Source organism: Ceratotherium simum, chromosome 1 (assembly GCF_057802395.1).
Source record: "Ceratotherium simum simum isolate JZ-2026a chromosome 1, ASM5780239v1, whole genome shotgun sequence".
In the NCBI taxonomy this organism is placed as follows: Eukaryota; Metazoa; Chordata; class Mammalia; order Perissodactyla; family Rhinocerotidae; genus Ceratotherium; species Ceratotherium simum.
This window is the reverse complement of record NC_141900.1, coordinates 90,161,274-90,188,646: the sequence shown is the minus strand read 5'-3', so window position 1 is coordinate 90,188,646 and position 27,373 is coordinate 90,161,274. Positions and strand designations below refer to the sequence as shown.

Below are 27,373 nucleotides of genomic sequence, written 5' to 3'. Positions count from 1 at the left end.
TATCTTGAAGGTGTGGTTTCACGCTTCAGTGAGTTAACACATAGGAAAAGCACTTTGAATTGTGTTGGCACATAATAAACTCTGAATACTTGTTGCTTACTATTATTCTTCTTTATCTTTTTATCTTTATATCCTCACTGTTAGCAGAGATCCTCCCATGATTGGATCTAATGAGTGCAAAAAACTATAATTTGCTTCTCTGGGTCATATCTCCCTCTGATTTCTGGTTGAATATACTGATCTAGATACAACACTGCCTAGAATCTGACCTACGTGAGGGCCAGACTCAGTATGATTTCAGATAAGCTTGGCTAAAATAGGGCTCTAGTGGAGAGAGTCACACGTCAGTAAAGCAAAGGTAAAGAAGCTGTGGAAGCATCTTCTCAGGAGACTCAGCTTCAGTATTCTGCATTGAAGGGATATTCGTCCAAATCAGCCAACCTGAAGAGAAAACAGGCATAAAGAAGAATACGTTACCGTTAGACTCTGGTTTCAAAGGCATTCTTCTCTGGTGTATCCTGTGGTCTTTGTGCTCTCTCAGCCTCCTCCCCAGAAGATTCTCTAAGAACACAAGAAGGGGCCCCACCTCGACCTTCAATCAAACTGATCTGAAGGGTGTGCTAGGAGGAGGGCAGGTAAGCAGTGAGCAGGGCACCAGAATAGACTCATAACGATAGCTAATAATAATCCTGGTGCCAAGCACAGTGCTGGTGCCTTACAAGCATGATCTCATTTCTTTTTTTTTTTTTTTTTAAAGATTTTATTTATTTTACTTTTTCCCCCCAAAGCCCCAGCAGATAGTTGTATGTCATAGCTGCACATCCTTCTGGTTGCTGTATGCCGGACTCGGCCTCAGGATGGACGGAGAAGTGGTGCCTCAATGCACACCCGGGATCCGAACCCGGGCCACCAGCATTGCAGCGCGCGCACTTAACCACCAAGCCACAGGGCCGGCCCAAGCATGATCTCATTTCATCCTCACAACACTGCTAGAGGGGGAACAACAACAGAACAGTTTGGGGGTGTCGTGAGCATTAAATGAGTTAATAATACAGGCAAAGCGCTGAAGATGCCTGGCACATTCTAAGCTAACGTTCAGTAGATGTGTAATCAGTACCATCATCCCAGTTTTGTGATAAAGAAACCACCTTGGGAAACAGGAAATTTACCCCAGGTCTCACGGCTAGTAGATAAGTGGCAGAGCTGGGGTTTGAACTAGGTGGACTCACTGCGGAGATTTGCCTGCATTGGAAACAGTGCTGGAGAAGCAGTTTCGTCTCGGGGACTGTCACGTTTTACGTTCGACCTTCCTTTTCATTGTAAGCAGCTGCTGTTTTGCTGTCCTCCAGCAAAAGTAAGCGATTGGAAGACGGGAAAGGCTGCTCTATGACAGTGGGTTGGGCAGGACAGATATGTGATATCGTGACGTGTGAACAATGCTTGAGATACTGAAACGCTTTTCAAAAAGTGAGAAATCGGGGCCGGCCCGGTGGCATAGCAGTTAAGTGCGTGCTCTGCTGCAGCAGCCCAGTGTTCGCCGGTTCCCATCCCAGGTGCTCACCGACACACCACTTGTCAAGCCATGCTGTCGCGGCATCCCATATAATGTAGAGGAAGATGGGCACAGATGTTAGCCCAGGGACAGTCTTCCTCAGCAAAAAGAGGAGGATTAGCATCAGATGTTAGCTCAGGGCTGATCTTCCTCACACACACACAAAAAGCAAGAAATTATGTTCGCCTTAAAAACCTTTTAAGAAATTCAAATTGTCATTAGATTGGGGACCTGGCAGTAATAAATGCCATGAGCCACCTTCCCAAAAACAAACATCTTTGATATATTTAATTAGATACATTAATCAGAAAGTATTGATGGAAGATCAAAAGATCATTTAGAACAATCACCTAGTAAGAGTGAAAAACTTTCCTCTGATGCTATAAAAGATTTAAATAATTTAAGGTGAAGTTACTCACACCTCCTTTAGGGGCATTTGATTAAGAATGAATCTTGTGACTGGCAAAGACAGTAAATTGTGGGACAGCATTGTCTAACTTGTCTATTCTTGGGAAACTCACTTTCCTGGAAACCTGTTATCCAATCTTGCGGCTTCAAATACCACCCATGTGCTACTGACTCCAAGATGATTATCTGCAGCCCAGACCTTCCCTCTCAACTCCACACCGATAACATCTGATGGCCTATTGACATCCCCTCTTAGATAACCAATGGGCCTTGCAAACATGTCCCAAACCAAACTCCTGATTTCTTCCCCCAAATGGCAGTTCCATCTTGTGTGGCTCAGGTGAAAATAAAACCAAACAAAGAAAAATTGGATCCATCTTTGACTCCTAATGGTTAGCAAATTCAGTGCCTCTACTTTCTCAATGTGTCCAGAACCTGAGCGTTCCTCATCTCCCCCCACCATCATGGAGGTCCAGCCACTGTCATCTTTTCCCTGGATTATTACAACAGTCTCCCTACACAGAAGTCAATGTAGTTCTTTTAAAACATAAGTCAGATCATGCCACCCCTCTGCTCAAAGTTCTTCAATGGCTTCTCAGCCTACTCAGAGCTAATACCAAAGTCCTTCTCACAGTCAACTCCACTCTTCTAACTCTGAGCCCCTGATACCTCTCTGTGACCTTGTCCCCTCTCACTCTTCGCCTCACCCATTCCACTACACCCCAAGTGACCTCCTTACTCAAATGATCTAAACACAGTTCCACCTTAGGGCCTTTGCACTTGCTGTTCTCACTGCCAAGAATACTCTTCTCAAGTGATTTCATCATCATGGCAGAGTTAGCTCCTCCCTTAGATTCTCCCTCAAAAGATACAATGAAAAGGCTACCCCTAAACCAACAGAGGACGTCTACACAACACAATAGATGTCTGAGAGATCCATGTAACCATAGATCTGAAGGTGGAGGTTCTGGACCTCCCCAGGAGGCAGTCAACAGAGGTAAGGGGATCTCTTCTCCCTCTGTGAATGCCTGCAATCTAGGTCATGGGACTGTGCACAGCTCTGATAATAGAGCAGTGAAAGGGCAGCCCTCTGTGTGAATACCTTCGCTCTCAGAGCTGCCTTCCAGCTCATGTGAAAGCTCCACACTGAGGGGGCTAAACAATCACAGGGGTGTCTTCACTAAGCTGAGCACCCCAGGAGGACAGACAGTGAGTTCAGAGCAGGAGTGCACCTGGGCTAGCGCATGTGAAAGAAAGAGCCCCTCTGTCTGCCTTGCACACCAGCTCGGCCCATGGTCCAGAGGAAGAATCACCACCAGAGCACTTGTGCATACATGTGTAAAGCAGCAGAAGCAAGAATGCAAACACAGACAGGCCCTGTAAGCATAGCTTCCAAAGGGCAGGCACAGCTGCCAGTGATCATGGTGGGCTCAGAATACACAGCTAATGCACCACCCACCAGTGGTGGCAGGTGGAATCTGTGACCAGATACTACCACTATGCCACAGCACAAATACACCCCATCAAATAGTATAAAGAGGTATATTAACACTCTAAACCAGAAGGAAAATGACAAGCACCAAGAAATTAATCCTGAAGGCACAGAAATTTGCAATCTAAATGACAAAGAATTCAAAATAGCTACCATAAAAAAACTCAAGAAGTTGCAAAAAAACTCAGAATGACAGCTCAGTGAAATCAGGAATAAAATTAATGAACTGAGGAAATTCTTCACAAAAGAGATTGAAATTATAAAAAAAATATCAGAAATGTTCGAGATGAAAAATACAATGAATGGGATAGAGAAAAATCTGGAGTCCTTAAATAATAGAGCTGATATTATGGAGGACAGAATCAGCAATTTAGAGGACAGAAATATAGAAATGCTTCTGATGGAGGAAGAGAGATAACTAAGACTAAAAAGAAATGAAGAAATTCTCTGAGAAATTTCCAACCCAACCAGGAATGCAACATAAGGATTATAGGTATTCCAGAGGGAGAAGGGAGAAGAGAGCTTGTTCAAAGAAATAATACCTGAGAACTTCCCAAACCTGGGGAAGGAGCTGGAATTACAAGTAAATGAAGCCAACAGAACTCCTAATTACATCAATGTGAAAAAACCTTCTCCAAGGCATATATTAGTAAAACTGGCAAAAGTCAACAACAGGACTTCATCAAGATGGTGGCGTAAGCAGACTCTGAACTCACCTCCTCCAGCAGACACAGCCAATTCACAACTACTCATGGAAAAATTACCCCGGAAGGAGAACTGAAAACTGGATAATAGGAACTCCTGCAACAAAGGACAATCCCAATTGAGGTGGAAGAGGTAGAAATTCCCTTCTGGAGAGAAAAAATGCCACCTTCACAGGCTGCCAGCTTCATGGCCGCCCCAGGAGCAGCCCAAAGGTATGCAGCCTTCGCTGGAGGAGCGGGGCCCTGAGCCTGGGAGCGCTCCAACTGTAGGCATTTTGTGGAACCAGCACAATCGAGATGAGTAGCATAATATCTGACTTTGCCTGCTACTAAAACATTGGGGAGTACCCCCAGAAAAGCTGGTTCACAAAGAAATTAAAACCAGCTCTTAAAGGGCCCACATGCAAACTCACCCATTTCAGAAAGCAACCTAAAATCACCAGAAAGAAAGGTGCACTGTGCTTTAGTGAAAAGAGACTCACCTGATAGGCACTGAGTGCATCTCGGTGAGAGGTGAGACCTCTCCAGGGACGGGGACATTGGTGGCGGCCATTGTTGTGGCCTGGTGTGAGCATGCTGACACAGACACCATTGGAGTTCTCCCTGGGGCCTGCTAGCCCAGGGTCTGCCCCACCCACTAGAGCACCAATTTAATCCAGCTCAGCCAGGTCAGGCAGCCCACCCTAGAGACTGGCCCCACCCAACAACAAGCCCTCAGGCAACTTGTGGGCCTGCATAGATTGGTGACTGGATTCTCTGCAGCCTGGCAGTTGAGCCCACTTCAGCAGGGCAGGGTGTGCACAAGGAGCAGGTGGAGAGTGTGGGGCGGTGGTGGAGTGTGTGGGGCTCCTGCCGTGGAGAGACTGCGTCCACTTCAGGAGGTCGGGGTGCGCACATGGGGCAGGACTGTGTTGACTGTGTGTGTGGACCTGTGGGTGGTGGGGCTTGTCAGCTGTAGAAGACTTGTGCTTCTCAAAGACTCACATAGGGGGTGTGCCCCACCTTCCAAAGCCTGAAACAATTGGGTGCTCCTGTGCCTGAGGCCAGCCCCACCCAGCTGCAATCCTCAGAGAGCTGACAAAAGACCTAAAGGCTGGAGGCTTATAGCAATTGTAAGGCCCTGAGCCTAACAACCTGCCACGCTGGGGGCCTATTCACTTAAAGAAATACTGCAACACAAATGTGGTATTAGAACTTGCAGCCAACTGTGCTGGGGCTTCCCACACCCGATAAAGAGACTGAAGGGCCCACAACAACTACAAGCAGCTGAGCATTACAACAGCTGGCATGGAGCATAACTCAGCCTCCCTGGGCACCTACAGGGAGAGCAAACACACCACAACAGAAGGACACACGTAGATCACATACGGGTCACTCCTGGAACATTGAGAACTGAGGGAAGCACACTGAAGGCCTCCTAAGGCATCACTTATATAAGGTCACCTATCCAAGAGAAGGAGACGTAGCTTACCTACCTAATACACAGACACAAGCACAGGGAAAGAGGCAAAATGAGAAGGCAAAGGAATACATTACAAATCAGGGAACAGGACAAAACCCCAGAAAAGGAACTAAGTGAAACAGAAATGAGAAACCTATCCAACAGAGAGTTCAAACAAAGAGTGTTAAGGATGCTCACTGATCTGGGGAGAAGAATAGATGAACTCAGCGAGAACGTCAACAAAGAAATGGAAGATATAAAAAAGAACCAATCAGAAATGAAGAATACAATACTGGAAATGAAAAATTCACTAGAGGGACTCAAAAGCAGAGTAGAGGCTACAGAAGAACAGATCTGCGAGCTGGACGAAAGACTAGAATAAATTACCCAAGCTGAACAGGTAAAAGAGAAAAGAATTAAAAAGAGTGAGGACAGTCTAAGGGACCTCTGGGACAACATCAAGTGCACTAACAACCGTGTTATAGGTGTCCTGGAAGGAGAAGAGCGAGACAAAGGGGCAGAGAATCTATTTCAAGAAATAATAGATGAAAACTTCCCTAACCTAAGGAAGGAAACAGACATCCAGGTACAGGAGGCACAGAGAGCCCCAAACAAGATAAACCCAAAGAGGCCCACACCAAGACACATCATAATCAAAATGTCCAGAATTAAAGATAAAGAGAGAATCCTAAAGGCTGCAAGAGAAAGACAAGTTACATACAAAGGAAACCCCATAAGGCTATCAGCTGACTTCTCAGCAGAAACCTTACAGGCTAGAAGAGAGTGGCATGATATTTTTAAAGCGCTAAAAGGAAAAAACCTACAGCCAAGAATACTCTACCTGGCAAGGTTATCATTCAAAATGGAAGGAGAGATAAAAAGTTTCCAAGACAAGCAAAAATTAAAGGAGTTTGTCACCAAGAAACCAGTGCTACAAGAAATGTTAAAGGGACGGATTTAAGGGGAAAAAAGAAGACCACAAATAGGAAAAATTATCTCTTTCCATGGTAAGAGGGTAATGGATACAAATGCACAAAAAAGAGGTTAGATATGATATCAAAAACATAAAATGAGGGAGGAAGGGAGTTAAAGAGTAGAGCTTTCAGACAGAGGTCAAACTAAAAAGACCATCAATTCTGTATAGAGGACTACTAAAACACTGAGAAAAAAATAAGTTAAAAAATGGTAGTAAGTACATACTTATCAATAGCTACTTTAAACATCAATGGACTAAATGCTCCAATTCAAAGGCATGGGTGGCTGATTGGATTAAAAAAAAGACCCGTATATATGCTGCATACAAGAGACACACTTCAGACCTACAGACACTCATAAACTGAAAGTGAAGGGATGGAAAAAGACACTCCATGCAAACGGCAATGAAAAGAAAGCTGGGATAGCAATATTCATACCAGATAAAATAGATTTTAAAACAAAAACTGTAAAAAGAGACAAGGGCATTACATAATGATCAAGGGAACAATCCAACAGGGGGATATAACACTTGTAAATATCTACGCACCCAACGTAGGATCACCTAAATATATAAAGTAATTATTAACAGACATAAAAAGAGAAACAGACAGTAACACAGTAATAGTAGGGGACTTTAACACTCCACTTACACCAACGGCTAGATCATCCAAACAGAAGATCAATAAGGAAACATTGGCCTTAAATGACACACTTGAACAGATGGACCTAGCAGATATATACAGAGCATTCCATCCAAAAACCAAAGAATACACATTCTTTTCAAATGCACATGGAACATTCTCCAGGATTGATCACATATTAGGCCACAAAACAAGTCTTCATAAATTTAAGAAGATTGAAATAATACCAAGCATCTTTTCTGAGCACAACGGTATAAAACTAGAAATCAACTATAGGAAGAAAATCAGAAAAGCCACCAATATGTGGAGATAAAATGCAATGCTACTGAACAACGATTGGGTCAATGAAGAAATCAAAGAAGAAATCAAAAAATACCTGGAGACAAATGAAAATGAAAATACGACATGCCAGAATTTATGGGATACAGCAAAAGCGGTTCTAAGAGGGAAGTTTATAGCGATACAGGCCTATCTCAACAAACAAGAAAAATCTCAAATAAACAATCTAACAATGCACCTAAAGGGACTGGAAAAAGAAGCACAAACAAAGCCCAAAATCAGTAGAAGAAGGGAAATAATAAAAATCAGAGCAGAAATAAATGAAATAGAGACCAAAAAAACAATAGAAAAAATTAATAAAACCAAGAGCTATAGTAAGCATAATAGCATGGTACTGGCACAAAAACAGACACACAGATCAATGGAATAGAATTGAAAGCCCAGAAATAAACCCACACATCTATGCACAGCTAATCTTCGATAAAGGAGCCAAGAACATACAATGGAGAAAAGAAAGCCTCTTCAACAAATGGTGTTGGGAAAACTGGACAGTCACATGAAAAAAAATGAAAATAGACCGTTACCTTACACCATACACAAAAATTAACTCAAAGTGGATTAAAGACTTGAATATAAGACCTGAAATTATGAAACTTCTAGAAGAAAACATAGACAGTACACTCTTCGACATTGGTCTTAGCAACATATTTTCAAGCACCATGTCTGACCGGGCAAGAGAAACAATAGAAAAAATAAACAAATGGGACTACATCAAACTAAACAGCTTCTGCACAGCAAAGGAAACCATCAACAAAACGAAAAGACAACCTAACAATTGGGAGAAGATATTTGCAAACCATACATCTGATAAGGGCTTAACCTCCAAAAAATATAAAGAACTCATGCATCTCAACAACAAAAAAACTACCAACCCAATTAAAAAATGGGCAAAAGACCCGAACAGACATTTCTCCAAAGAAGATATACAGATGGCCAACAGGCACATGAAAAGATGTTCAACATCATTAACTATCAGGGAAATGCAAATCAAAACCACAATGAGATATCACTTCACGAGCGTCAGAATGGCTATAATTAACAAGACAGGAAGCAACAAGTGTTTGAGAGGATGTGGAGAGAAGAGAACTCTCACACACTGCTAGTGGGAGTGCAAACTGGTGCAACCACTATGGAAGGAGGTATGGAGATTCCTCAAAAAATTAAGGATACAACTACCATATGATTCATCTATTCCATTGCTGGGTATTTATCCAAAGAACTTGAAAACACCAATGTGTAAAGATACATGCACCCCTGTGTTCATTGCAGCATTACTCACAATAGCAAAGACTTGGAAGCAACCTAAATGCCCATCAAGGGACGAATGGATAAAGAGGATGTAGTATATACACACAATGGAAAACTACTCAGCCATAAGAAACAATGAAATCCAGCCATTTGTGACAACATGAATGGACAATGAGGGTATTATTCAAAGTGAAATAAGGCAGAGGGAGAAGGTCAAATACCGTATGATCTCACTCATTAAGTAGTAGATAATAACAAAAACAAACAAACACATAGAGACAGAGATTGGATAGGTGGTTACCAGAGGGGAAGGGGTGAGAGAGGAGGATGAAAGGGATAATTCGGCACATGTGTGTGGTGATGGGTTGTAATTAGTATTTTGGTGGTGAACATGATGTAATCTATGCAGAAATAGAAGTATAATGATGTACACCTGAAATTTATACACTGTTATAAACCAATGTTACTGCAATAAACAAAAAAATTTTTTAAAAAGTCAATGACAATGAAAAAGTATTAAGGGCAGCAAGGCAGAAGAAAATAATCCACAAAGGGAACCCTATCAGGCTTTCAGTGGATTTCTCAGCAGAAACCTTACAGCCTAGAAGAGAGTGGAAGGACATATTCAAAATTCTGGAAGACAAAATCTTTCAGCCAAGAATACTCTACCCAGTGAAAATATCCTTCAGATATGCTGGAGAAATAAAAACTTTCCCAGATAAACAAAAGCTGAGGGAGTTCATCACCACAAGACCCCCAGCCTACAAGAAATGATCAAGAAGGGCCTCGTATCTGAAAAAAAAAGGGGGAGGATTTACAAAGCCTTCAGCAAGGAGATAAATAGACAGACAAAATCAGAAAATTACAGCTCTCTATCAGAACAGGTTAGCAAACACTTAATTATAACATTAAACATAAAGGGAAGGAAAACATAAAAAACAACTATAATCACTTCATTTTTAACCACAAACTCACAACACAAAATGGAATCAGTTGTGACAAGAATAACTTAGATGCAGAAGAGGAAAGGGATAGAACCTGTTTAGACTAAGGAAATAAGAGGTTATCAGAAAAAGGACTATCTCATCTGTGAGATCTTGTATACAAACCTCACAGTAACCACTAAACACAAATGATAAATAAAGAAAAAACTGAGAAAACCATCATAGAGAACCATCAAACTGAATTGGCACTGGGAAATACACAGGTTGAGAAAAAAGGGAAATATTGAGCAACTGGAAAACAAGTGATAAAATGGCAGTATTAAGCCCTCATATATCAATAATCAATCTAAATGTAAATGGATTGAATTCTCCAACAAAAACACACAGAGCGGCTGGATGGATTAAAAAACAAGGCCCCAAAAAATGCTGCCTCCAGGAAACACATCTCAGCTCTAAAGACAAATGCAGGCTCAGAGTGAAGGCATGGAAGATGATGCTCCAAGCTAATAGCAAACAAAAGAAATAAGGTGTTGCCATACTTTATCAGACAAAATAGATTTCAAGATAAAAAAAGGCAATGGGAGACAAAGATGGGTGGTATGTAATGATAGAAGGGACACTCCAGCAAGAGGACATAACACTTATAAATACATATGCACCTAACATAGGAGCACCAAAGTACATGAAGCAACTATTAACAGACATGAAAAGGAGATATTAGCAGCAACACAATAATACGAGGGAAACCTAACACTCCAATTACATCAATGGTTAGATCATCCAGACAGAATGTCTGCAAGTAAATAGTGGAATTAAATGAAAAACTAGACCAGATGGACTTAACAGATATATATACAACACTCCATCCAAAAACAGCAGGATACACACTCTTCTCAAGTACACAAGAAACTTTCTCAAAGATAGACCATATGTTGGGAAAGAAAGCAAGACTCAAAAATTTAAGAAGATTGAAATCATATCAGCTATCTTTTCCCACCATAATGCTATGAAACTAGAAATCAACTGCAAGAAAAAAATGGAAAGGTCACATAGATGTGGAGACTAAACAACGTGCTACTGAACAACAAATGGATCATTCAAGAAATTAAAGGAGACATCAAAAAATTTCTGGAGACAGGTGAACATGAAAATACACAATACCAACTCATATAGGATGCAGCAAAAGCAGGCCTAAGAGGGATATTCATAACAGTACAGGCCCACCTTAACAAACAAGAAAAATCTCAAATACGCAATCTTTAACTACACCTTACAGAATGAGAAAAAGAAGAATAAATGAAATGCAAAGTGGGTAGGAGGAGGGAAACAATAAATAAACAAGCAGAAATAAATGAAATGGAAACCAAAAAACCAGTAGAAAGGATCAATGAACCAAACAGCTAGTTCTTTGAGAAGATAAAAAAATTGACAAACCCTTAGCCAGACTCACTAAGAAAAAGACAGAAGCCTCAAAAAAATAAAATTAGAAATGAATGAGAAGGGCCGGCCCCGTGGCTTAACAGTTAAGTGCGCGCACTCCACTCCTGGCGGCCCGGGTTTGGATCCCGGGCGCGCACCGATGCACTGCTTCTCCGGCCATGCTGAGGCCGCATCCCACATACAGCAAGTAGAAGGATGTGCAGCTATGACATACAGCTATCTACTGGGACTTTGGGGGAAAAAAATAAATAAAATTATTAAAAAAAAAAAAAAAACAAGTCGAATGGAGTAGAGTGCCTCCTACTGAACCTGGTTCGTAGTGGAAGCTAAGTGGTAGATATTAAAAAAAAAAAAAAAAAAGACATGAATGAGAAGAAATTAAAGTGGATACCACAGAAATACAAAGGATTATAAGAGAATACTATGAAAAACTATATGCCAACAAATTGGACAATCTAGAAGAAATGGATAAATTCTTAGACTCACATAACCTCCAAAAACTGATTAAAGAAGAAATAGAGAATCTGAATAGACCAATCACAAGCAAAGAGATTGAAACAGTAATCAAAACCTCCCCAAAAATAAAAGTCCAGGACCGGATGGCTTCTCTGGAGAATTCTACCAAACACTCAAAGAAGATTTAATATCTATCCTTCTCAAACTATTCCAAAAAAATTGAAGAATACAGAACACTTCCTAACACATTCTATAAGGCCAGCATCACCTTGATCCCAAAGCCAGACAAGACAATACAAAGAAGGAAAATTGCAGGCTAATATCACTGATGAACATAGATGCAAAAATCCTCATCAAAATATTGGCAAACAGAATAGATCAATACATTAAAAGGATCATACAAAATGAGCAAGTGGGATTTGTACCAGGGATGCAAGGATGATTCAACATTCACAAATCAATCAGTGTGATATACCACATTAAAAAAATGAAGAATAAAAACCACATGATCATCTCAGTAAAGGCAGACAAAGCATTTGACAGATCCAACATCCATCTATGATAAACACTGTCAATAAAATGGGTATAGAAGAAAAGTACCTTAATATAATAAAGGCCATATAAGACAAACCCACAGCCAACATCGCAATCAATGGGGAGAAACTGGGGGTCATCCCTCTGAGAACAGGAATAAGACAAGGATTCCTTCCCACTCTCTCCACTCTTATTCAACATAGTGCTAGAGACTTTGGCTAGAGCAATTAGGCAAGAAAAAGAAATAAAAGGTATCCAAATTGGCAAGGAGGAGTGAAACTCTCACTGTTTGCAGATGACATGATTTTACATACAGAAAACCCTAAAGAATCCAACAGAAAACTATTAGAAATAATCAACAACTACAGCAAAGTTGCAGAGTACAAAATCAACTTACAAAAATCAGTTGTATTTCTATATTCTAATAACAAACTAACAGAAAGACAACTCAAGAAGACAATCTCATTTACAAATGCAACTAGAGAAAAAAATACCTAGGAATAAATTTAAACAAGGAGGAGAAAGACCTATACAACGAAAACTATAAGACATTATTAAAAGAAATCGATGATGACATAAACAAATTGAAAGATATTCTATGCATGTGGATTGGAAGAATAAACATAGTTAAAATGTCCATATTACCTAAAGCAATCTACAGATTCAGTGCAATCCCAATCAGAATGCCAATGACATTCTTCATGCGAATAGAACAAAGAATTGTAAAATTCATACGAGGCAACAAAAGACCCCAAATAGCCAAAGCAATCTTGAGAAAAAAGAACAAAGCTGGAGGCCTCACAACCCCTGACTTCAAAATATACTACAAAGCTATAGTAATCAAAACAGCATGGTACTGGTACAAAACAGACACACAGATCAATGGAACAGAATTGAAATCCCAGAAATAAAACCACACACCTACACACAGCTAATCTTCAACAAAGGAGTCAAGAGCATACAGTGGAGAAAGTAAAGTCTCTTCACTAAATGGTGTTGGGAAAATGGGACAGCCACATGCAAAGAGTGAAAGTAGACCACTATCTTTTGCCATACACAAAAGTTAACTCAAAATGGATTATAGACTTGAAGGCAAGACATGAAACCGGAAAACTCCTAGAAGAAGATATAGGCAGTACACTCTTTGACATCAGTCTTAGAAGGATCTTTTCAAATACCATGTCTACTCGAGCAAGGGAAACAAAAGACAAGATAAACAAATGGGACTTCAACAGAGTAAAGAACTTTTGCAAAACAAAAGAAACCAGGAAGAAAACAAAAAGACAACCCACCAATTGGGAGAAAATATTTGCAAATCATATACCCAACAAGGGGTTAATCTCCAAAATATAAAGGACTCATACAACTCAACAACAAAAAAACAAACAACCCAATCAAAAAATGGGCAAAGGGCACTGGCCCAGTGGCATAGTGGTTAGGTTTGGTGTGCTCCACTTCCAGGGCCTGGGGTTTATGGGTTTGGATCCTGGGTGTGGATGTACACCACTCATCAAGCCATGCTGTGGCAGTAGCGACCCACATACAAAATAGAGGAAGACTGCCACATATGTTAGTTCAGGGTCAGTCTTCCACACCAAAAAAAAAAAAAAAAGAAAAGAAAAGAAAAAATTGGCAGAAGAAATGAAGAGATATTTTTCCAAAGAAGATATACAGATGGCCAACAGGCACATGAAAAGATGTTCAACATCACTAATCATCAGGGAAATGCAAATCAAAACTACAATGAGATATCACCTTACACCTGTTAGAATGGCTATAATTACCAAGACAGAAAACAACAAATGTTGGAGAGGATGTGGAGAAAAGGGAACCCTCAGACACTGCTGGTGGGAATGCAAACTGGTGCAGCCACTATGGAAAACAGGATGGAAATGTCTCAAAAAGTTAAAAATCGAAATACCATATGACCCAGCTATCCCATTACTGGGTATTTATCCAAAGAACTTTTAATCAACGATCAAAGAGACTTATGCACCCCCATGTTCATTACAGAATTATTCATTATAGCCAAGAAGTGGAAGCAAGCCAAATGCCCATCGACTGATGATTGGATAAATAACATGTAGTATATATATAAAATGGAATACTACTCAGCCATAAAAAAAGACAAAATCGTCCCATTTGCAACAACATGGAAGGACCTGGAGGGTATTACGTTACGTGAAATAAGCCAGACAGAGAAAGACAAACACTGTATGATTTCACTCATATGTGCAAGATAAACAAACACGCGGACAAAAGAACAGATTAGTGGTTACCAGACGGGAACGGGGTTGGCATGTGGATGGGCATGAGGGGTAAAGGAGCACATATATATGATGACTGACAAATAATAAAATACAACTGAAATTTCACAATGTTATAAACTATTATGACCTCAATAAAATTAAAAAAAAAAAAGAATACTCTTCTCCCAGATATCTATATGGCTCACCTCTCACTTCCTTCAGGTTTCTCCTCCACTGTCGCCTTATCAGCAAACCTTCCCCTGCCCCATCCTATTGAAAGTCTCAATCTCACCACCACCTACCACTTCCTATCAACCTTCACCTGACATTATTTTTCTCAATAGCATTTATTACTATCTGACATATATATTTTGAGTTTATTTCTGTACTCCCCCAATAGAGAAGAATAGAGAAGTTAGAAAAGAATAGAGAAGAGAATAAAATAGAGAAGTTAGACAATGCTTTCCTACAATTTATTTTCTTTGTCATTCATTCTTGTAGGATTCATTCTTAACAGATATATTTAATTGAGTTTATTTCTGTATTCCATCACTAGGATGCTAGCCTGTGATGTGTTAGTCCAGTGTCATATCGCCAGCACCCAGAAAGGGCCTGGCACGTAAGAGATGCTCAATACGTACTTACTGAGTGAATGGATGAATGGATGCTTCTACCTGCTTCCTAGTGACGACAAGTCCTTTCTTGAAATTCTAGCTCTACATCCAGAAGTTCAGAAAATAAACAGCAATTAGGGATGTGTCGTTCCTCATAATGATTCCAGGCGGTCCAATTGTAATTTTCGAAACAACCAGAAAATAGTATTTAAAGATAAAAGTAGTCCCAGCTGCCTTCCAATCCTTCCAGCTAACCCTCTACCAGTTTAGAAAAACTGACGATCCTCCTAGTTAACTTAGCCCGGTGCCACTTACAATTCCACAAGGAAGAACCTCCAGTTTCTGTTGAAGCTGAGTATGGTGGCCATCTCCTTATCACTCAGTTTAAAGTCAAAGACCTAGAAAGACGAGAATTGCAAAACATCATCGGTAAGGCAATTTCTGGTGTGATTTGTGATTCTCAGCCAGGAGTAAGCTCGCATCTGCAGCACTAACTGGCCGTAGGATTTTCTTCCAGCGTGTCCACTGGATACGAATTTGACTCTAAATCAAGTCCTACACAAAGACTGCCGTGTTTATAGTGTATAGTGTTCTAAAGAGGAGAGCAACCACGATTACAGGCATTAAGCCACAGACGTGCACCATGTCAGTGCTCCCCAATGCACACATGGGTTCTTCCAGGTCAGTTCAAGTACGGTCCATACCTCCCCTGCAGCTGGGAGGCGGGGTGTTTAGGCCAGAACAGTCTGCTCCTGCCTGTGGCCCATGACCTAACTGCTCAGGGGCAACCAAGGGTCTTCTCAGTGGTGAGAGTCACAGCTGGGCTCAGATCTGACAGGACTCCCTGGCCGCTCCCCTCAGCCCATCCTTGGCCCCTGGGTCATTCATCTTAGCGTTGCTGAGGTCAGCTCCCCGGCCTGAGATAGGATGGGGTGGGGGAAAGGTGCTGAGGCCCACAGACAAGACAGGGATGGGATGAGAAACCCATCCCTTCCTCCACCTAGGAAAACCAGGGCCACCCAGCCGAGATCCTACCTGAAAGTTCTCCACCATGCGTGCTGGTGTCACAGACTTAGGGATCACAGCCACGTTCCTCTGTATATGGAATAGGATCAAAACCTGTACAGAAAGAGACAGCACGTTTCCACTTCACTGTAAGGAGCCCCCCTCCACCGAAAGGAAAAATAAAATCTCTCTGCCACTCACTGTGTCTTCAGTTACAACAGCTATTATGGCTGAGCACTTCATAGCTGTCAGTCACTTTTCAGTCCAGTGGTCAATTATCTTCCTTAATCCTCACAACAATTCTATGATTTTCCTTTTTAAAAAATAAGGAAAGTGGCTTGGATAGTGTTTGGGGTCATAAGGCTGATAGGAGGTGAGCTGGCATCTGAATCCAGATCTCTCAGCTCTTGTCGCTGAGCCATAGGGCTCAACAGAAGCTGTTAGACAGATGATATCCTGGTTTCAGCAAGAATCATGGTATTTCCTGGAGGTCCAAACAGACTTTCTAGGAAGGGCCTTAGTGGGCTTCTCCTGTTTTCTTCCTCTGCAAGGAGTTAAAAACACAATGTAAGGAACAAAACAAAAGAATGGTTTGCTGGGGTAAAAACATACACACACGCACGTGCATGTGCATGTGTACACATACATTGTACCTGGGCTGTAATTTTCTTGTGCTTTGCAGCAATCTCCTTAATCTTGGGATCCTCCAGTAGGGAAGGGTCATCTGGCTTGGCCCTGGAGACAGAAAGATGGCTGGTGTGAATAATCATCATTGTTACCATATGCAAACGTGTATTACTCCAATGATGGTTCCAAGGCTGATCATTAGTCTTCTCCATGTGGGAGACAAGGCAAGAGGATCTGAAAGCTTTGTGTCTTACCCCTGAGCCCACCCATGGGCTCTGATGCCTCAGCATTTTGCAAAGGCTGGTCCAGGGCTGGGTGGCTGAACTCGAGTATTTCCACAGGATCAGGCATGTTGCTGTTTTTTTAAAGCTTCTATTTTTCCCCACTGTTTGGGTGTGCCAGCCACATTGCCTCAGACACACCTTTCCTCCTGATGGCTTTCTTCTCATACCAACATTAACCAATGATAAAATAATTTTTTAAGCGTTCATTCAAGAGAATGAACATTCAAGAGAATGATCCCTCAGAAGCCTCACCAAGGTCTATCTGGAGAGCCCAGAGGGCCGTACGCCGTGACAGTGATGCCTTTGGAGTGGCAGTACTGGATCAATTTCTCCTGCGTGAGGTATGGGTGAACCTCAACCTGCAAAAGCAAACAATCCTCATCACTAGAGAGTTGGCCTGCTTTGTGAGCTGCTCATAGGGAATTCTACACACAAAAAAGACTGCCCACAAAGGCCAAACACTCCCCTGCTAGACTGGCTACACCATTTCTAGACCGGCTAAACCAGACCCTGTCTCCCACCTCCCCAAGTGTCCTCATTACTGTGCCCTGAGATAAGACTCAGTACATAACAGGGAACCTGCTTCCAAATGTTTAAGAAGTAATAGGGCAGGACCCTTATCCTTGATTAAATGGAATTTACCTGGTTAATCACTGGTTTGTATTTCAGTCCAGGTTTGTTCAAGAGCCTCTCGATCTGGAAGTGGTTGAAGTTGGAGATCCCAATGGCTTTCACCAGCCCCTCGTCCACCAGCTCCTCCATGTCCTGTTATAGAATGGAGCACTTTGGGCATTCTTAGAAGCTTGGCTCAGTCCTCTCTGTGGCAGGAGAAACTGGCAAAGGAGCCACTGCACTAGGATTAGCTGATGCGTTAAAAGGAAATTTCAATCCAGCCCGTGGATGCCCATCAAGGGTTGATTCCAGCCCTCCTGCCCTTCCCCAGCCTTAATGAAACTAGGCGTAAGAAGTAAAGGTTTTATACACTTGCCGTTCTCCTCTCACCCAAACCGGGATGGCCTGGGTTACTCCAGAAGAGGCTGCAGCATGCGCAGAAGCATCGGTTCTTTGGGTCTGGGCCACCCCCTCCCACACAACCATGGTTTGGCTTGCAGTATCAGGATCACTGGGGAAGGTTGTGCAGATTGTACCCTGGCCGGGGCACCTGGCCAAGGGGTTGAGCAGGGTGAAATATGACCACCATTCACTTACCAAACCATGCTCCCTGGTGCACAAACTGCGTTGACCCCAAGGAGAGATACCTTTCTATAATTTTTAGCCAATAAGGGGCATTTTTCCAAATTTGCCAAAGGACACCATATGTGTTAGCTGCATTTCCACATTTAACATTTATTTGTATTCATTTATTACATGTCTAGCTCCTGTCCAGGAGTTGTCGGGATTTAGAAGTATACAATGTGCTTCTTTCTTCTGAGAATCTTACATCCAATGAAAGTGCTAGGGTTGCCTCCTGGGGAGCAGTCAGCCACAAAACTGAAGCTGCCTCAGATCACTGGGCAGAGACACAGCACTGAGAATCTGGGAGGTCAGAGAAGGAAGGGCCACAGTTGTCAGGGGAGGCTTTGTGCGTGGGGTTTAAACCGGGACTCAAAAAACGGCTTGCAGAAAAGAGAGAAAAAACGAGAGCAAGTGAGGGAGGAACGTGCGAGCAAAGGCTAGGAGGGAGGGACAGGCGTGAGGTGTTTAGAGGATGCTCTATCCAGTGGCTCTGAAACTTGGCTTCAATTTGGAATCACGTGAGAGCTTTAAAATATACTGATGCCCAGGTTTCACCCCCAGAGTGTCTCACCGAGTTGGTCTGGGCTGTAGGCCAGGCATAGAGAGTTTTAAAACTATTCGGGTAATTTTAACGCACAGCCAAAGTTGAGGACCTACGGATAAATGATGTAGGTCTTCAAACTGGGCAAAGGAGTTTAGAATTGATGAGATCGCAAGGTCCCCGAAATGCCCAAGTTGGGCAATGAGATAACATAAAAGTTTCATGTGTCATAGATCAGGTGCAATTGAGTCTATGACAACATCTTGACTTTTTTACACTTTTTTTCGCCCATCTGCTTCAAGGTGGTCAAGGAAGTGTCTATTGAACTGGTTGTGGGTCCACATAAATATTTATCGCTTACGTGTTCAGTCGTGTCCATTTCATCTTAGACCCTCTGACCATGATCATCAAAAACCTTTTCCTGCCTTCAAAGTCTTTTATTTAGCAGTTATTTTCAAATCCACTGAAAGGACATGGCACTGTGAAAATCCGGGTACTTTTTGCAGAGAACAATGACATTATTGCCACATTTGGTCACTTCCTAAAAGCTAGAGCAAAAAGTCCTGTGGAAACAACATTAGAGGTGTGCTAATCTCCCCATCTCACAACGAACAACTCCTAATATATGTAAGCCCTCGTGTTTTACCAGGGTCATATAGATGACAGAGCCCTCTTATCACCTTTAATGCAAAGGCTGAGTCTGCTGAAATTTTAGACAATCTCTCGGTCTTACCACACTTTTCATTCTCAGGAATAAAGCATTTGGTGAGTGGAGTCCATGCACATAAACCATTATATTCTTCATTAAATCATCAATCTTGAAACATTGCTCTCACAGGAGGTTGTTCATGGCAGGAAAATAACTACATTGACTTTTTTTTATAGTTAAGTACCAGAATTTGAGTTTCTTTTTATGGTATAATTTTATCACTAGCATAGAGAGAGTAATATCTTTTATTGAGATTCAGGCTCTATAAATTTATTTTAGTGAATTTATCAAACAAGTATTTCAGACCATGTAGTCGGATAATGACTTGTGTGGTCGTTAAGGTAAAAAGGAATGTGTAAATCTAAAAAAAACAGCATTTCCAACTTGTAGTTTGAACTCTCTTTCTAGTATGTGAGCTCAACCTCCTCATGGCTTGGACAGCAGTGATGTTCTGTCACATTTACCACCGATTCACATTTAATTGTATGATCAAAATAGCAGAATGTATGACAAATTGATGCCTTCAGAAGATTTTCCCAAGATTATTTGACTTACTTCTACATACGTATAGTCTCTTGCTCATGAGATACGATATTTCCCGTAATTGATTGTTTAGTGTGACTCTTATTTCCATAAATCATTGCTCTTTTTTGTTGTTAAGTTTAACTTGTAGAACCTATCTGCAAATGACATATGCTTATGGAGCAAATCCAGTAGAAATACTGAAGATCCTTATCCTTATCATGGCTGCTAGTTTTTTGCTTTTATTTCCCCTTAACCCACAACCTAGAGAGCTTCATAACAGTGTTAAAAACCCCCCCGTAGAAATCCAGATAGTTTTCTCCACACTTTGTTTTAACAGGCTTTCTGATGTTAGTAGGCAAATTTAACGATTTTACTTGGCAAAGATAATTTTCCTTACTAATACATTTACAGGATTGCTAACCTTGCCGTTGTAAAATGATTACTTTTCTGCTTCATTACCCTTTCCTTCAGTTATCAAACCAATTTTCCTATCTAAATTATCTTACCGCTAGTTACTGAAGTTCAAAGCAGCAGGAATGCTGTGCTTACAGATACTTTTGAACACACAATCCATAGAAAAATTACATTGAATTTAATTATAACAATTCTAAGCTCCTCAGAAAAGTTCAGTTTAAAACATTTTTAAGCTGTAAAACACAATACCAACTCAGAATGACATGTGCCCCCACCCCGCAAGTTGACAAAATAACACGATTAATTCTTGGAGTTTTCCTGTTTTCTTCACTCTTCATGTACAACCTGTTTATTCACTTTGTTCTCTACTAACATTTGTAAGAGAATACAATGATTTCAGAAAAAAATTATCAGAGAAAGACTTTCATTCCTTAATTCCATTTCGGATGTGAATTACATGGAACAGGTCATTATCTGATCTGAGAAGCGGGCACTCATGTGCCCTGATGTTTGGACCTGCATATTCACTGTGTGCCACCACCAGGTTAAGGGTGTTAGCAGTTGGACTTTTGAGACAGAGAGACCTGGGTCCAATCCCACCTCTGCCACATACTTGCTATGTGACCTGAAAAAGTCACCAACCTCTCTAGGTCTCGATTTCCTCCTTAATAAATTGGGATGCTAATAGTACATGCCTCGCAGGGTTGAATGATAAATCAACTCCATGACTAAAGTTCCCGGCACTAAATAGATGTTGGCTATCTTAATCCTTAATTGATATATCTTAAAAGATATATATGATTAATATGTATTATGAATTCTTTTTCAGATGCAGAAACCGACTTATCGGAGTTAAAATACTTACCCTAGTTTGCTCAGCAAAGACATGCAATCCTAGGGCGAAACCTCTGTTCTAAATGCCTCCTCTGGTTTGAGAATAGCATATGTATCCTCCAAATTGAGGTATATTATATTCCCAGTCTCATTAGAAGACTCAGTCTTAGCCTTTGAAAATATAAATAGTGTCACATGGACCCAAAAGCAAAAACTGATTAGGATGGAGTTCAAAGAATTAGAGAATAACAATGAAACAGAACAGCATCAAGTACACAGGCTCTTTCACACAGTGTACACCATTGTGGAACACTGAAGAAAATTCTCACTCCCAGCACACTTAGAAGAAGATGGAACCTACCTCCCAGGCATCCAAGAATGTTGTTTTACTGGTAAGGAAATGCCTTTATAATCTTTGGAGAATAAGTCCTCCCCAGGCTGTAAATGCAGAACAAAAATCTTAGTGCAATGTGCATCTGAGCATCTGGTTCTGCTACCTGGTCTTAGGATCCTAACTTGTGCTCTACACTCACATTTCATACCATTTTCTCAAGTTCCGGGGTACAAACCTCAAGAATGTGAGTTTACTGAAATCTCTAAATCAATCTACTATATTACATAAATTCTTATATTTTAGAAACTGCTAGACTTATTGTAAAATCTATAATTAGCACATTCCAAAAGCTGCCATCAACAACATGGGCAATAACTTCAGAAACCCAGTTTCCATACACGCTTGGGGGCAAACTTCAATTTCAAAATCACCAGACAAGGGTTAGCTCCCAAAAGAGTGGCTTCCTGGGAAAGATACCGGTCAACTGCTATTCTTGCAGCCTCAAGAAGCCTGCACTTAGGGATGGCACGCTATCATCCCCCTAGCTGATCACGAGGTGAGGGAGCTGGGAATTCATGTCCCTCTCCGTCTCAGGAGTAGGCAGGAGCAGAGCCCCAGGTAATGTGTGCTGTTTCTTCCATGAGGACTGGCTACCTTCCAGCATGACCACACTTGGGCTTTACTCCAAGATGGCACTCCCAGGGCGGGCTGTGGTTCACACGAGGGTTAGCCCTGAAATATCGTTATGTAAGAGCCCCCTGGGGGGACGCTTGGCATGGAATCAGGACCATGGTGACGTGGCAGTTGCAGCTTGCCTGGGCTGCCAGAAATCCTGATTCTCTCAGATGCAGCTGAGAGAGAACCTAGGCCCGCGGTCAAGCTCCGCAGCCACACGTGGACTCGGCCTCCCTTCCAGACCAGCACCTTTCTTCCCCATCGTCTCCTCCTCACAACCTGCAGCTCAAGTCATGAAGCGCAAGGCCTCCTGCTTCAGCCTGCCCAGCCCCCAGGCCTGGTCCAGCTGCTATTCTCCAGCTCCCGCTTGGGAACTGGAGTCTGGGACAGAGAGTAGCTCAAACCTGTAATCCCTGTGGCCAGTGAATAAGATAGATGTCCAGATAGTCCAGTTTCAGATCCTTGAGGGTCTTCTGACAGGCTTGCTTCACTAGAGGTCTCTCGAAGAAGGTGGGCCATAACTGCAGAGATGCAACAGTGAGACGTCAGTACTGGGGAGAGAAAGCGCCACGTCACACTCCTCCTGCTTTTTGATGGACACCTTCATCTAACCTGGGGGCAGGCCATTTATAGCAAAGTTGGTTACGACACGTGATGCAGGTATGGAAGATAACCAGGGTGCTGAGCAAGTCAATGACATTTCTTACATGTTGATGGTAGGTTATTGTTTCAACTCTCCTGGTGTTCTACATGTCTCTTGTGTTATTTAGCATATTTGGCCACTGATCTTGTATTTGTTTACATGTGTTATTCCCTTCCTTGGTTGTAGGCTTTCTGAGGGCAGGAATTGTGTCCAGCAGTTAGACGTCAAGTATTCTTAAGCCTTTGGGAGCAGATGGTGCTCTCTCTACACTCCCATGTCTCCAAGCCTGTGGGCTCCCAGTGGTGACTAAACAAGGAGTCTATCCAGACTCAGCCACTGCATACAGTGGGGTCTAATTGTCCCAACAGGTGCATGCACTTCCAAAGTACTTGTAACAAGTGTTTTCTATCAAGTTGGGTATAATACAGATCCAGTGATTCTCAGTCCTCTCTCAATTGACCCATTCCCTTTTTTTTATAACATTTTGTAACTCACCTTTTACCAGACTAAATTAAAATGAAATTCACACATGACAATAAAACATTCTCCTGCCATTTTCCGAAGTACCCCCTTGGTAAGTACCTCTGGGCTACAGGCATTGAGACCACAGTGCAGAAACATGGGGCTTCAGGATCATTCCCTGACTCCACCCTTAGCCTGTGAGTGCCACCGGGCAAATGAATCCCACTGTTGGTGAACAGGGAGGCCAAGGGCACGGCCATGGCTCAATGGACCCATCCCACTAGGGGAAAACTGTGTGGAGATGGGCAGGGCAGCACCAATGTCTCCACATCCCAGTACTGGTCTAGAGTATGGATTTGTTTGTGTCCAGAGACATTATAAAGGCAGCGAGGAAGAGGGCTGAGAGAAATGAAGTGAGAACTTAGAGGCAAGGCTTGCAGACTTCTGGGTGCTGACCAAGTCCAAATACTTCTGCCTGCCTTGAAGTCAGTCCTCCTCCCAAATGAGCCCCATGTACCTTGCTAACAATGAAGAGGTCCTCCCTCTTCACAGCCTTCTCTTGGATCTTCTCTTGGATGGCTTCCCCCACCTCATTCTCGTTCTCGTAGAGACAGGCACAGTCGATGTGGCGGTACCCTGCATCAATGGCCACCTTCACAGCCTCTTTAACTTTGCCTGGGGACGACTGAAAGGAAAAAGAAAAGACCATCACATACTGTCATTCCCTGACCACCTTCATCTTTCTCTCCTACACAGCCCAGCTCCTCCAAACCAAGGCTTTACTGGGATCCCATTTTCCAGGGGACACGTGGGAGGAAAACACAACTTGGAAGACTCTTCAAAAGAGAAGGAAGGAAAGTGAATTAATTTTATGATTATGGCCTCATGTCCTATGGTGGCTAAAACCCCATTCCTTCTCATTCAGGTTAACCCTCCTTCCCTGAAATGTCTCCAGGTGTGTGGGAGAGAGTGCTGGCCCTGCTGCAACCCTTTCTAAAGACCAGGCTGACATCTGGATTCTGTAATCACCCAGAGGAATTTTCAGACGACTTCCCCAAATGGCCATTACAGCATAAATCCAGGCTCACCACTTCCTAGGTGTGTGACCTAAGCAGATTACTTAATTTCTCTAAACCTTGTCTGCAAAATGGGGATAACAATAGAATTTGCCTCCTGAGGTCGTTGTGTTGACTAAGTGCATGGTGAATGTAACGTTTTAGCCCAGCGCCTGGCACACACTAGGGGTCAGTGGGAGCACACCATTATAGAATGATTGTTGCAGAAAAAAGAGAAATAGAAAACTTTGTTCAAATGGCGTTTCTTTTCCCCCTAAAAGCAAAAAAGAAAGAAAGCATTCAAAATACCACTTTCTGTCTAACCTATTCAAGCCAAGCAATGGAAAAAAAATCACTTAATAGTGATCTTTCACAAAATCTTTTTGAAACCTCTTCTATTGCAAAATAATGAACGCATTCAGAAGCATCTAGGGGTGCCCTTGTTACCACACAAAATTGGGGTTCTCTGCCTGATGTGCATAAAGAAGACAATTAATTACGACATCAGCCTTTGGGGGAGAAATCAGCTTTTATTCTGCGAGATCAATCTGCAGGGAGACAGGGGTGTGTGCCCCTAGATCTGTCTCCCTGATTCATGATTTGGGGCAAAATTTAAGAGGTCAGGGAAACAGGCTGGCATGTGGAAAAGCTGGTGGGACAGGCTTAGATTGGTGGGCTTCAAGCATTTATGGTAAGGTTTTAAACATTTATGACAGGGTGGGGAAGGAATAATAACACCTGATCTTCCTGAATGAGGGAACCCTCACTTCTGCAAGAGTCCGATTTTGAGCCAGCCATGATGGCCTACTGGTTAAAGTTCAGCGTGCTCCACTTTAGCAGCCAGGATTTGGTTCCTGGGCCCGGAACCACACCACTCATCTCTCAGTAGCCATGCTGTGGTGGCGGCTGACACAGAAGAACTAGAAGGACTTACAACTAGAATATACAACTATGTACTGTGGTGCGGGGGAGGAAAAAACAAAAAAGAGAGAGAGGAACCTAACAGATGTTAGCTCAGCACAAATCTTTCCCAGGAAAAAAAAAAAAAGTTGATGCCAAAAAATAGGTCTGACTTCTGGTGGTATCTCGGTCCTTGGGTTCCATGGAAAGGAGGATCTTTGGTCCCAAAGTCGTTACAGGTCATGATTTCTTCTTTCACCCATTTGACCTGGCTGTGTGACTGTGCAGTTTTTCAGAGAGGCAATTCTGAGTCACTTTGTTGATAAGAGATGGGGTCTGTTCAAACTGGTCCTGGAGGGTCCACGGTTACACACTTCCCAAATAACACACCCTCTATTACCTTCACTGGTAAAGGTACATGATCCTTTAAAATTAGATGGTCTCCACATCTTGAAAATGGCTCCCTTCATAATCTTACTTCTGAAAAGAATTTTCTGGTAAGTTTAAACAGGGTGAGCAGATTCACTGGAGATCTGGAAGTGATTATTTGTCATATCTGTTTCAAGGTCAATGCTGTGATTTGGGGCAAAACAGCCCTGTTCAAGTAAGAGAAACTGGGACTGAATCCAGCTAGAATTGATCTGCTCGCTCAGACTGACCAAGAATGCTTCCTGAGAATGACCCAGCCCTGGAACAAAGAGTGATCCCACTCTCTAACCCTGGAGAGGTGAAGGGTAAGAGGAGGCTCATAGAAGAACAGAGCCAGTAGAGAAAAGAATCAACAATGGACAAGAGAAGAAGAAATGCAAAGACTGCTCCTGGTACCTAGTCAGGATGGTACTGTCACTGATGGAAATGAGAAAGAAGGCAGTTAGGAAGTGATGGGGAAACATCACCTTAGGAGAGGCTCAGGAGTCTGCTTTCCTGTGCACTGGGAAGTGCCTGTCTGGGTTTTGCCAGTTGACTTGAGCACACCTTGGGAACCTGAGCTCCTGACTCCCACCCTGGCTCTCCTCTTGCTGGGTCCATCCTCCCTGTGGTCTCAGCACTTCTCAGACTCTACTGTGCACCAGGACCTCCTGGGGATCTTGCTGATGTGCAGATCCTAACTCAGTAGCCTGGGGTGGGGCCTGAGACTCTGCGTTCTCACAGGCTCCCTCCCAGGGGTACTGGTGCTGCCAGCCCAGGTTCCATGCTGTGCGGTGAGCAGTGCCAGGGCCTTCTGAGCCCTGGCATCCCCTCCTCTCAGCCACCCAGGCAGCAGCAAACCCATGGCCCCTTTAAGTGTCCTAGAGCCAGGGAGAGTTTAGAGGGAAAGGTGGCTAAGAGAGAAATTGCCCTGGAAAAACTTGATAATTGTTAGTGAAGCTCTCACCATTCCTGCAAAAAGCCAGACTTGCAGCCTGAATCAGCCCTAAGAAAGGAAAGCCACCTCAATCCTGCCTCCAAGGCCAAACTCTCACCTCCCCAGACCCCTGCCTCTGGGCATTCCCTACCGACAGAGGAGAGAAAACTGCCTAAGCACTCCCGCAACCCACCCCAGAGAGATGCACATTCCAAATATTTGTATATTTACCCTCCAGGTGCCCAGGCCCACAATGGGCATCTTGGCCTTGGTACTGAGGTCCGGGAAGCCGGCCATGGTGAGTACAGAAATGGTTCTGAGCCAGCAGGTAGATGTCTTGTGCCCTGGTCAAGGGCAGGACACCGGTCTCAGTGCAGAGGGAGGAGCTGGAGGTCGGGTGCGGGCAGTCGTCTCTCGCCGTGGCATGAACCGGAAGTCCTTGCAGCATTTTGTAAGACTGAGTACTGTTAATGAACTTCAAACATCTCAACCTCATGTAAAGTTCTCCCTGCTACAAAATGCATGAATTAATTTTATCAATTTTTGTTTTCCTTTGCTAGTTTAATAAACAGAAAATAAAAGTCCATTATTTTAATTTGCTCCTATCTAATTGCTCTAGAGTTGTACATTTTTACCCCAAGACCATAGACATTATCTGTTAACCACCTAGATAGGATCTTCAGATGCTAATATTCTTCCTATATTTATTTAGGACTTGGGGCTTTGACCAATAATTGTGTTTATAAT

The 27,373-nt window shown here is 42.5% G+C and overlaps 1 protein-coding gene across 1 annotated transcript; it reads right to left on the bottom strand.

The window, feature by feature from the left end:
• Positions 1 to 398: 398 nt before the first annotated feature.
• On the bottom strand, positions 399 to 26,887 carry LOC101399129 (aldo-keto reductase family 1 member B10-like). The gene is made up of 7 exons (XM_087434310.1): positions 26,858 to 26,887; positions 23,844 to 24,011; positions 22,626 to 22,742; positions 17,596 to 17,718; positions 16,073 to 16,156; positions 15,353 to 15,435; positions 399 to 441 (listed from the first exon to the last, which is right to left on the bottom strand). The coding sequence occupies exons 1-7, from the start codon at positions 26,885 to 26,887 to the stop codon at positions 399 to 401; spliced, it is 648 nt and encodes a 215-aa protein (XP_087290436.1).
• Positions 26,888 to 27,373: the final 486 nt, after the last annotated feature.